General features: G+C 42.1%; 1 protein-coding gene across 2 annotated transcripts in view; it reads left to right on the top strand.

Moving 5' to 3' along the window:
* The first annotated feature begins 1,552 nt into the window (after positions 1-1,552).
* Positions 1,553-12,033, top strand: part of AP1AR (adaptor related protein complex 1 associated regulatory protein) — a 28,507-nt gene continuing 18,026 nt past the window's right edge. The window contains exons 1-3 of one of the 2 annotated variants that reach the window (XM_067568218.1): positions 1,553-2,130; positions 8,079-8,127; positions 10,146-10,172. In XM_067568218.1, the coding sequence (XP_067424319.1) occupies positions 2,054-2,130; positions 8,079-8,127; positions 10,146-10,172 (153 nt within the window). In that variant the 5' untranslated portion in view covers positions 1,553-2,053. The remainder of the gene's footprint in view (positions 2,131-8,078; positions 8,128-10,145; positions 10,173-12,033) is intronic. The other variant, XM_067568217.1, reaches the window with a different exon arrangement.

The raw sequence follows: 12,033 nt of genomic DNA on the forward strand, positions 1-12,033 counted from the left end.
TTTCACCTGTATCAAGACACTTTTATTTTCAGAGGTTTTGGGGTTTTTGGTATGCATATAAGACAAAATCCCTAATATCAGGACACCTGGTCATCCTAGCAGTACATAGATGAAGGACAGCCAGTTAAAGTCTAACCTGGAAAAGATATAGGTGGTGCTAGTGGGAAGGAGAAAGCATGCTGGAGAACTAACACATATCATAGCCTCACAGCAGAGAAGCCCTAATGAGAATTGAGTCCCTATCATGCTAAGTGTTGTGTGAATGCATAAGAAACAAGGTCCCTCACATAAAGAACTTAGAATCTAAAAAGTTAAGTAACATAAAGGGTGCAGAAGAGGGTGACAAACACACCACTATTTTAATTTTTGTTGTGTAATTAAATAATTAATGGCATTTGCCCACTGGTGCTCAAAATAGCACATAGTCTTGGGGTAGTGTTGGATTCCTCATTCCTCCTATTTGCTTATTCACAACATCAGCAGGATTGCCTTCTTCCAGCTTCACCTAGCAAGAGAACAGCACCCCAGGCAGCAGTGCTTTAGTCATGATGACTCAGCCCATTACCTCCAGCCTGAACCACTCCAGTATCCTCTACTTGAGATTAAAATCTAAGGCCACACAAAAGCTGCAGCCTGTCCACCACAGGGAAGCCAGCCTCTTAAATCCAAAGAAAGCACCAGTGCTCTGATAGATTGGATTCTTTTCCAGGTTTGGATCATATTCTAGTTAGTGGTCCTGATCTCTGAAACATTGAATAGGTGAGGCCTGTGCTGCCAGAAAGACCACCTCTCCCTCATTTGCGCTCATCCAGCCCCCCACCCATTCACCTGCAACTGACTGGCACAGTAGAGCTGAGGCTTCAGCTTGAAACCCAGGCTCTCTCAGAGAAGCATTTTAGACTGGGTTTACCAACCACTGGCAATTAGGATGAGCCCAAATGTTTTGACTGACCACCCCTTGTGAAAGTTAATTCACTATGTGTTATTTTGTACTATGAATAAAACATTCCAGGGTGTGGTCTCTTAAAGATGCATTTTTCATAGTGGATCTTTATTTCCTTAGCGGCATTGTCAAGTCTCACAGTTTTAGTGTCTCTCTCACAATGTGGCATTTGAGATGCTCCTCTTTTTTTCATTTAAAAATGGTTCTTGGCCTTAGTTTTAGAGAGAAAAAGCTTGAAACCATGAAGGAATGCCAAATATATTTCAGGTTTTTTTAGGCTTTTTTTTAGGCCTTTTTCATGGCTTTTGTGGGGCCCTGACTCATGCTTTGTTGAAGGCTTGGGTGTAGGGTTGCCAATTTTGGTTGGACATATTCTGGGAGGTTTCATCACATGACATAATGAATTAAAGTCTTTTAATTCATTATGTCATGTGATGAAACCTCCCGGAATATGTCCAACCAAAATTAATCTTTAATTCCTGAAGGCTTCACAATAACCCTACAGGGTGGGCAGCCCCAGCTTGGGGTGACAGTACAGCCTCAGGTAGGGAGGCGGGGAAAGAGGTGAGCGGCTCTAAGGGAGTGGTGGGAGGAGGTGGGCAGGGGAGTAGGAGACTCCCTCGGCGTGGATCCGGCCTGAAGGCGAGTTACAGGCCAAGGGACTCGGGCAGGGGGAGGCGCTAGGGGTCGGTCCTGCGCAGGATGAGGCGAGGCTCCGAGCAGGTGGGGGCGTAGGGAAAAGGTCCTCCCTACTGCGCATGCTCGCACCTGCCACCTCCTTCCGCGGACCGCCGTGGGTCGCATGCGGCCCTCCGACGAGCGGCTGCTGCAGGCAGGGGCGGCTGTTCCGGGCTGGACGCGCCGGGGAGCCTCGGCCCGGCGCTCCTTCCCCCCCGCTCCGCAGCGAGCGTAGCCGCCTCTTTGGGCAGAGCCGCCCCTTGCCGCCGGCCGTTGATGCTGCTGCTGCTGCTGCCGTTGAGCCGCAGCGGCGCGCGCCGCAGAGGGGCCGTTTCTTGCTTCCTGGCGGCGGCGGCTGGTAACGGTCGGTGACGGCCGCTGCCCGTGGGGTGGGCTGGGCTGGCCGGAGCCGGGGGCTGCCCCCACTATGCGATGGGGAACTGCTGGGCGCAGTGGTGCTGCGGCCTCTTCTGGCGGAGGGAAGCTGGGCGGATCCAGCGAGGCGGCGGGTAAGGCGGAAGAAGTCGCTGCGCTGCCCCCGCGGCGGGGAGGCGCCGGACCGAGCTCGCTCCGCCCTGCGCCCGGGCAGGGGAGGGATTCTACCGTGGGACCGGGTCCCGCACGCCCATCCCCGGGAGCCGGCGTGGCGGAAGGGCCTGCCAGCCGCCTGGCGGCTCCGCCGTGGGGAAGTGAGGAGGGCGCTGGGCGAGCCGGGCCGTCCTGCCCTTGAGGATGGGGGGGAATTAAAGGGTCCCATGGCTGGGGCCGCGTCCCGCCCCGCGATGGGCCGGGCCGGGCTGGGGGTAAATTGCCGCTGACGGCAGCGGGACGCCAGGAGGGACAGGGAGTTGCTGAGGGGCGGGGCTGGCTGGGGAGCGGGCCGGGAGCGGGGGAGGGGCGGGCGAGATGGGTGAAGTGCCAGATGGTGCCATGGCTTGGAGGAAGTGCTGGGGGGTGGCCGTGCTGTGTGGGGCCTCCAGCTTGGACAGAATCCCAGTGAGTGAAACCATCTCTTACTGCCCTCAGCTCGGTGATCCGTGAAGCCTCTGTCATACCTAGTTATTGCTAAAACTCTCCTAACTTTGTGATTCTCAGTTCTCGCTTGTTTAGAAGGAGGGGGAACCGGACAGCTCAGAGTGGTAATGGGAGAACTTGATACCCATGGTTTCAACTTGAGGTCTGAGCAAAACCTTGTGAAAGACTCAAGGGACTTGTCTACACTTGAAACACTGCAGCTGTGCTTCAGATAGACATTACCTACAACAATGGGGGGCTTCTCCAGTCAGCATAGGTAATCCACCTCCCCTAGCACTGTCTACACAGGGATTTAGATCAGTTTAACTACGCCATTCGGGTGTGTGTTTTTCATACCTTTGAGCAATGTAGCTGGGTTAATCTTATTTTCTAATATAAACCAGCCCTAGGACTCTAATGTTACTTAGGGCTAGTCTACACTACACAGTTAGGTCAGTTACCTAATTATGTCAGTGTCTACACTACAGTCTTCCTCCCACCAGTTTAAGTGCCCTATTACACTGACATCATAACTCCACCTCCACAAGAAAAGGCATAAGGCATAAAGGCAGGGTATTTAGGACAACACAATGTCACTGTAAACACTGCATCCCTTACAATGGCTGCTGAATGTCTTGTCAATTTCATAGCAAGAGCTTTGAAATTAACAAGAAAGCCAGGCAGCTAGAGCCCAGCTATCCCAGGCTCCCCTGGACAGCTGAAGTAGGGTAAGAAACCTGGGCAGCTTTGGACCCTGCTAGGGGCTGTGCAGCCTTGTCGATTTCTTGGCTTGGAGCGGAGCTGGAGCATCTGCATCTTGCTTTCCAGGGCCCAGAAGCACTAGGCAGCTTTTCCCAGTAGGAGCAGGGCAGCCCACTGGGAGCCTCTGGGGCAGCCAGGCTGTCAGCTCCCCACACTGCTCCTCTTAAGTCGATGGGAATGCTCCTGGTGAGGACACATGCCACCAACTCTTGAAGGGTAATGTGGACATGTACCAGAACAGTAATTACTGCGATGGCCTTAAATTGACCTAATACAGGTCAAATTACATATCTAGTGTAGTCATACCCTTAGGAAATGTTATTGAAAACTTGCTGCTGAGAGTTGGTGCCTTCTGGTACTTTCACAAGGTAAATCTTTTGTTCTCCAACAGTAATTATGACACCAGGAATAAAAGTAATCTCTGGTAAAGGTAATTTATCAGTGTCCAGAGAGAGAGTATCAACTTAGAATTCTAACACACAGGCACTGACTTTTGTTTTTGTCTTTATAGTGCTTGTCTCTGTTCTGGCACTCATTTTGCCTTGGTATTTCAGAGCTTGTCCCTTAAGTCTTGGTGATCAGCAACTTTTTTCCTGTGTTCTAACCCCCTGTTCATTATGTTTTCAGCACATTATTGCCTGAGTCTAAGGGCTTCAATGCCTAAATTTATTGGGTGCCTCAGGACCTTACAGTCTATTTTATGACTCAGCAACTTGTTTGGCTATTGGGCAAATACTTCTCTTGATAAACTGGTACCTATTTACTTTGGTTTATTTTAGCTATGGCATGAAATGAAGGGTCATTCAGTGGCTTCAACTGTAGGCATGGCAGAACAAAGTTGAAAATTAACAACCATGTTTGTAGTATTGGTTGTCTGAATCTGTTGTGATGTCCACAAATGTCAGATATTTCATTCTGAGCACTAAAGAAACATAGAAAATGCTTCCACTCATTCCTAGAGGCATCTCTAGGAGACTCCAATAAGTCTGGCACAAATCTTACATGAGTATTTTGAAGGATATTGCCCTCTAAGCTGAAGCTTGAGTCAACTCTGTGGTTACTGTGTACTTGCTGGTACCACCCAAGTGAGTTCAGACCTGGCTCTGCTCTGGTATATTTAGTGGAGTAGCTTGACTGCTAGAGTACAGTGCACATGACTGATCGGTCTGTGAGGTAATCTGAAAAATGACTTTGTAAGGTTGCGCCAAGCTTTTAGCTGCTTATTGCCAGAAGTGAGGGGCTTGAGAAAATTAGCAAATGAGGAGTTTAAAAAAATAAAATAGTAAGGAAAATAGACTTCTGAATTTCTGAGGATTTGCTTTCATGTGTTGCCCGATGGCTTATTTTAAATATTGCAGTTGCCACTTTACATGGAGGGATCGATTTATTCCTTTACACATGCATATCTGGCTAACTAGCAAGTACAGATTGATCTATTTGTTTGCCAGTATCACTTTATTGTACTGGTGGTTGTGAATCTTGTAGATGTTTCACAGAAGGGGGAGGGGGAGAGAATATTATGGTATTAGTTGAGAGGGTTAAGGAATTCTGAAAATCTCTGTAGTAAATGCCTTGTAAATTGAATTTTACTGATAAAATGGGCAGAAATCCCAGGTTCCAAACCATACAGTTAATGTACTTAGGTCCATGCTCATGGGATCTGTTGCTGCTACCATTGAAAGTAATGATAATGACTTCACTGGGAGAAGTCCATGTTCTGGCATATCTAATTTTATTAACAAAATTTTAACATAAAAATCCCCCAGCATTTTATTTAGCTTATTTACTCCTTCCATGGAGGTGTAAACATGAATGCTGTATGTCTCTTCTTCACATACAATATTTTGTCATTCTTCTCTAGATCTATCAACTTTAAAGTTTAATTGGCTAACCCGTTATGTCAAAAGGTCATGATTTCTGTAATGTTCTTATTATGAACTGCAAGAGATGGAGAAGTGAAGCAACACACATTCACATGCCTTTTCTCTTAAAAGTTCCTTCAAGAAAATAAACTTATCAGCGTTTAAATATGGAATATCAGAACATAATATACATATGCACACTAATGATGTACTAATCTTTTCTTTTATTTCAGCTGTCTTTGATACAACTAGTGAGAGGTGATGAAAGTAACATTTATCCCACTTCTTCCTTTTTCACTCTGGGCCCTACCCTGAAAGGTGCCCAGTGCCCTCATGTCTTCCATAACCTTAGTGTGATTTCAGTGCATTCAGTTCTCCAAAGGATCAGGCCCACAGTTATCATTTCTGCACATAAAAGTCAGCAGCAGAACCAGGTGGTATAAGATGCCTCTTGTGTTGCTTTTTATCCATTCTCGATCTGCATTCTGGAGATCGTTTTTCAATATTATGCTATTCTGAGCTGAAAATGAAAGCAACATGGGGGAACAACTTAAATTGCCTGATAGCTTTTACACACAAAAATCATTTAAATGCATCTGAGGCTTTTTAAAACTCGTTTGGAAATTTGTCTTATTGCAACTTTAGATTAAACCTTATAACAAACTAAATAATAATGAACTGAGTCATAAATGCAGTTTTTTAAATGCCATTGTGTGTAGGATATCTTTCTTTAATTTTGCAAAATTGGTATCTGCAGAAATCAATATTGAAAATTAAGGCCCTGATTCTGGAAACACTTCAGGTACATTACTACACACGTGAATAGTCTCACTGGCTTCGATCAGCCTGCTTGTGCATAAAGTTAACCATGTGCATGTGTGTTTATCGTATCCGGGCAAAAATTGTATTTTTTATTTTAAAAAAAACCAAAAAACTTAGTGGCATAAAATCTTTTACTTGAAAACAAAATTACTTCCATGTTAACTATGAAAAGTTATTTAGACTTCAATATTAAATTAATGTGAACTTTTTAAAACACACAAGCCAAAAATTTCAAAAATAGAAGGCTGAAGTTAGGCATATAAGGATTTTCAAAGTCATTGAAGTAACTTAGGACCCATTGATTTCTAAATGCAAACCCTGATGGAGGCATGTAATATAGTCAGAGCAGTTCTTCATTTTTTGACTTGTGCAGTTTCAGGAAAGGTGGTTGTGATATATTGGTAAACACCATCTATTTCATACCTAATACTCCAAAGTCTGTACCTTTCTTTCTCCATTGTCAATGGAGCTCCCACAGGAAATTCATCAGTGTGTTGTATCTTGGCCTCTTATATCTGTTTCATCCTAATACCAGTCTTCATTTAAGTGTTAACGTTTAATTAATTTCTTTTTCTTCAATATTCTGCCTTCAGTTTGGCCAGTGTGACAACTGTGTTGCTGATACTTGGCTGAGGAATCTGCCTTTTAAGAGTGGAGTTCGCTTCAAGGTTGTCAAAGTAGCCAATGTTTCCCTCTTAGCCTTGTACAAAGGCAAGAAGGAAAGACCAAGATCATAAACTTCTGTTATTCTGTCAAAGATGTCAATAAAAGTTTTCATCTTTTTAAAAAAAAGAGAGAGAGAGAGAGAGAGAGAGAGAGAGGGTTAAATGGTTATGTGGAGTTCAAGGCTTCAACATATAGTCTGTTCTTTTCAACATTTTGGGAGCTGAAGGTCTAGAAAAGTTCCTCCAACAATGAGTAATAGCAGTAACAGTTGGCTTGCCCTGACTTTGTTTCTGGACAGAACCGTAGCTTTTATTTACTCCTGTGCTAGAAATTATAATATATAAATACAACTCTACCTAAATCAGCAATGGTCTGCTATTTGAGAACCTAGAGTCTGACTTAAGGGGTGATAGCCTGGGGAAAATAAAAGGCTTGTTTGAAAGCCTTGGGTAAACTTCATATTATACTCACCTGACTCATTACTTTGGCGTGGAGAAGCTCCTTAAGATGTACTTCAGTCAGTCAGTGAATCAAATAAAAGGCTTGGATCTCTAGTTGCTATGCCCCAACCACCCACTGCCAAAAATGTAATTTGGTTCCCAAACTGATCCATGGATAACTGGCAGGTCAGATGGTGCTGATTTATCTTCTTGTTTCTTGATTTTTTTTGATTTTTTTTTTGGAAAAATCAGTAATCTTTCTGCAGAAACAAGAGATATAAAAGGTTAGCCCCCCAGTTACATCAGTAAACTGTCAAAAGAATGACACTCTCCAAACTGGCATTTGTTACTTAAAAGACTGCCAGCAGGAGTAATAAGTCATACTGTGAGCGATGAATTTTTCAGAGGCTGGCCAGAATGATCTGTCTTGAGGGAAGTAGGTAAAATGTGCTGGAACTGGTTAACACAGTTCAGAAATAAAAATGCTCAATGGAAGCAAATGCAAAGTGATTAGTATCCTGATAAATAAACTTTTTCCAGTGAAGGAGTAATTTTTTTTATACCTTCCTTCCAGTATAAAAAATATTTTTACATCCTCAGACACAAGTATTTTTCATACTCCATTTTGTCTCCCTTGTAATGTAGTGCATAGGTTAATATGATTCTCTATTAATAATTGAAGGTGATAAATTGGCTTAAGTCTTTACATTAAAATTAACTCAGAAATGGCTTTTGAAGTAATTTGCTCTTCAACTGCTTCTAATTTTTGCAATTAAAATGGTACTAATGTAATATATCAGACCTGATTTCATTCTGTCATAAATAACATTTTTAGAATATTTTAACTGTAAAACTACTACCCTGCAATGAAATTATGGGTTTATTTTCTAGATCAAAGTATTTTAGAACATGTTCAACTGGAGAACACTTCACTATAGAGGTAAGTAATTTTTTTCCCTAAGCCTTGAAACTTTTTTTAAAAGTTACACCCCAACCAGTCTTTCTGACACTTGTCATGGTTTGCACAAATTGGAACCTCTTAACGCTATACCAGATTAAAGCAATAAGTGAACCATGAAATAGTAATTGTCCAGCCACATCTGTTGATCAGGTAGGAAGACTTAGACATGCCAGTATTCTAACCTTTAATGCATATAAGAATCAAAGTACTATTTTTCTAGGCCCTATCTAGTAGCAGATAAGACAGTAACAAAAATTCTCAAATCCTGTCTATACTACCACTTCTTCCACTGCTTTACTAGGAGTGAAATGTATCACATTTTTGCCATTGTAAATGCATCCTAATTTAGCTTTTTGACTGCTGGATCACAGAATCTGATCTCCCAAGATCCAATAACTGAAGAGCCTACTCTTGTATTGACAGGAAAATCCCGACTTTCAAGCAAGGAAGTATCTCTATAGTTGCACTGTCAAAGACTATCCTATTTGCTAGGGCAGCGTCTGTCCCTTGCCTAACCTGTCAGGCTCATGGGAATAATGGGGTTGAGTGTGTTGTCAATATAGCACACATGCCCTGGTCCCGAGAGCTTGAGGACAGCCCTTTCCTGAGACGTGGAGCTTGTCGTTGGGGAGAAATTTGTAGTGGCTACAATTACTAACTTACTTGGTTGTCAGTCAGGTAAACCAAAGGTTATGTGGACATAAATTTTATGTGGACATAAAAATCTCACCTTCTGCAGCATAAATCTGCCATTGTGAGACTGTTCCCTGCAGCAGCAGACTGATAGTAGAAAGAAGGTTCTGTCCTTTTCCTAACCTCCTAGATGGCTTAGACCAGTTTTTCCCTTCAGATGCCCATATATAGTAATTATTCTGTACTTTATCGGAACCCTGTAGGCTGTGCTGCCCACCAATGCAAGTAGATTGACTCCACTGTAGCTGCTGTAGGAAGCAATGTTGGGTGGCTTCTGTTAGTTTTATTTTGATTTTTGTGATAGTTCAACTTACTGCAGTGGCTTGTGCAGTTTATAAGGCTACATATATTTTGAAGTAATCTTAGATTCCTTCATAAAGCATCCTGATGTTTTTATTATCATTCCTTGATATGCAAAGTAGTCTTGCTTAGAGTCCTGTTTTCTGTTTCAAGTAACTAATTATTCCATCTGAATTTACTTTACATCCCCAAAATGGAAAGGGATGAATCAAGATCTCTGTGGAAGAGGTACGTCTATGCTCCAGCTTTTCAGGAGGCAGGTTGTAGGAGAGGGAAATTGGGATCAGTTTTCCGTCTTTGGCTGAGGAAAGCTTGTGTTTATTTCTTCAGAGATGTCTGATGTGCCTAGAGTTTTTGTATAGGCAATTTATTTGTTTTTATAAATTAAAATAACTTAATTATTTTCGCCTTATGAATATTTTTTGGAAAACATGTCATGAATTTCATTTGTTTTAATATTTTAGATGGAGGTAGCTTGCACTACAGCTTTTGGCTCTGGTGTACTTTTATACCAATATGCGGTACTTTTGTGTCCATAGTATTTATAATTGATAGTTTTACAGCTCTTATTCATATCAGAATACATGAGCCTTAGAGAATTAATCAATCAGTAACTAATAAAACCATAATTTACTCTCCCAACAGAATTGTTCAGGGCACTGTATAATATCAAATGCAATGAAATGCAACAAAACTCTTTAATCCTAATTCTTACCCTCTTAAACATTACATTCTGTGTAGAAGAAAATAACTCACAAGCAGTGTTGGTAGGGAAGCTGGCCACACTCCAAAAATAATAATAGTTCTTCACAATTCTTAGAGGATTTGATAATTGAATAGTATTGTCTTCAGTTTTAATTGGAGCAACTTTCCACAAAATATGCCTAATACGTAAACATGTTGTAAATATGTTGATTGTATTTGTGTCCATTGAAGTGTGGTGCTTGTATCACAGTGACTGTGCTCGTCAGTAACCTTTGTATTCTCTGTGTTGTTCTTTGCAGTTTGAGAATCTAGTGGAAAGTGATGAGGTAAGTACTTGGGCTTCACAGTACCGTGCACAGTAATTCAACCCACTTCTAAAAAATGTATTTGTAGTCCCAAAATTCACATCTTGCTCACACTTCTTGCTGCAGCTCACTTGTGTGTTAGTCTCTTCATAGAGGAGTTGATGGTATTTCTTAGACCCTACAGGGGCTTGATTTTCCTCCTTCAGGGTAGTAGTAACTAACCTTCCTCTGGATGGAGAGGAGAAGTGGGACTGCAGAGGAAAGTGAAGGATTATTATAATGGGAATTATGAAAAAACTTTTACCTGATAAAGGTTCAATCTGTAGGGATATCCTACATAACTGGAAAGAGTAGGAATCCTTGGCTAAACTGTAATCCTTTTGTAAAAGCAAAAATGTTGCCCATATCAGTCAGTATTGGCAATAACAGTTTGCTTTTATATAGAGGACCTGAGTTTGGGACCTGAACTACTATAAGCTCTAACTTGAACTGGTAGAAGCTCTGGAATCAGTGTCTTTAGCTCCATCTAGGAATGCGCGCTTTCAAGTGGCTCTCTGGTAATGTCCCCACTTCATTTCTGAAGCCTAACACAGGAAAGTAGTTCACTAATGCTACAGGGAGTTGCTTTCAGTCCATTCTTCATTTCATCTTTTGTGATTCAAATGTCTGTACGTAAGCAATAATATATGACATGTAAGTTTATAATGGAAAGCAGGTGGCACAGTTCAAGTATGCTGAGGTCAAAGTAGCACTTTCAAACAGCTGTGAAGTGCAAATAGTTCTGTAACTGCTGCTCTTGAAATGTCCTTGCTCAACATTTAAAAAAAAGAAAGAAAGAAAGAAAAAGGCTTTTTAAAAGTACAGCCTGTCTGCAGCATTGATGGTATGTGTCACTGGCTTCTCCTGAACAGTTCACCAGTTTCTCAGTTGGGAAGTGGACCGCTTGTTGCAGTGCTTAATGTTTTGTCTCGTCAGCTTTTAAAAATAATTATAGACCTTTCTAAAATTAACCTAATAGTTCTTAATTGCCTCTAGAACTTGGCAAAATTTGTACACTTTTTTTTGGCTGGAGCAAATCTCTCTCCTGAGCTACTACAGTGCTTCACACCTGAGAGAAGCTTGATTTAAGGGAAGACTAGCAAGAGTGGAATCTTCACTATGAGGTCTTCAGAAATCTGAAGTTTTTCAGGCAGCAGCCATAGAGCTCTCTTCATCCATGGACAGTACCAAAGTTGCCCAGGTTCTACTCCTGGATAAAGATCAAAGGGTGGTGATAAGTTGTGCCATTTAACATATGGCCCAACACCCTGCTCTACATGTCCAATGTAGTTGCATATGATAGCCAGCAACATGCAGAAAGGGAAGTGGGGAATAGGGCAAAACCTGATCCTGCAGGCTCTTTAATGGCCAAATCAAGCTGGAGAGCATAATGGAGGACCTATCTCATGATCTACCTGTACAAGAAAGAACCTCTTTTCTCAGGGTGCCAGCATTCGATCACAATATAGATGGGCTGAGTCTAGCTGCCTGTAACTTAGAAAGGAGACGATGGAAAAAGAGGATACTTGTAGCTCATTCGGTTGGCATTCAGGAAATTCTGGTGCAAATAAATTACAGTAGAACCTCAGAGTTACAAACACCAGAGTTAGGAACTGCCCAGTTAACCACGTACCTCATTTGGAACCAGAAGTACGCAATCAGGCAGCAGCAAAGACCAAATAAAAAGCAGCAAAACCAGTACAGTACTGTGTTTAAATATAAACTACTAAAAAAATAAAGGGAAAGCAGCATTTTTTTTCTGCATAGTAAAGTTTCAAAGCTGTATTAAGACAGTGTTCAGTTGTAAACTTTTGAAAGAAGCACCATAATGTTTTGTTCAGTT

The sequence above is a fragment of the Emydura macquarii genome, unplaced genomic scaffold (assembly GCF_026122565.2).
Source record: "Emydura macquarii macquarii isolate MOO-44397 ecotype Brisbane River unplaced genomic scaffold, CSIRO-AGI_Emac_v2 contig_2863, whole genome shotgun sequence".
Taxonomy (NCBI): Eukaryota; Metazoa; Chordata; order Testudines; family Chelidae; genus Emydura; species Emydura macquarii.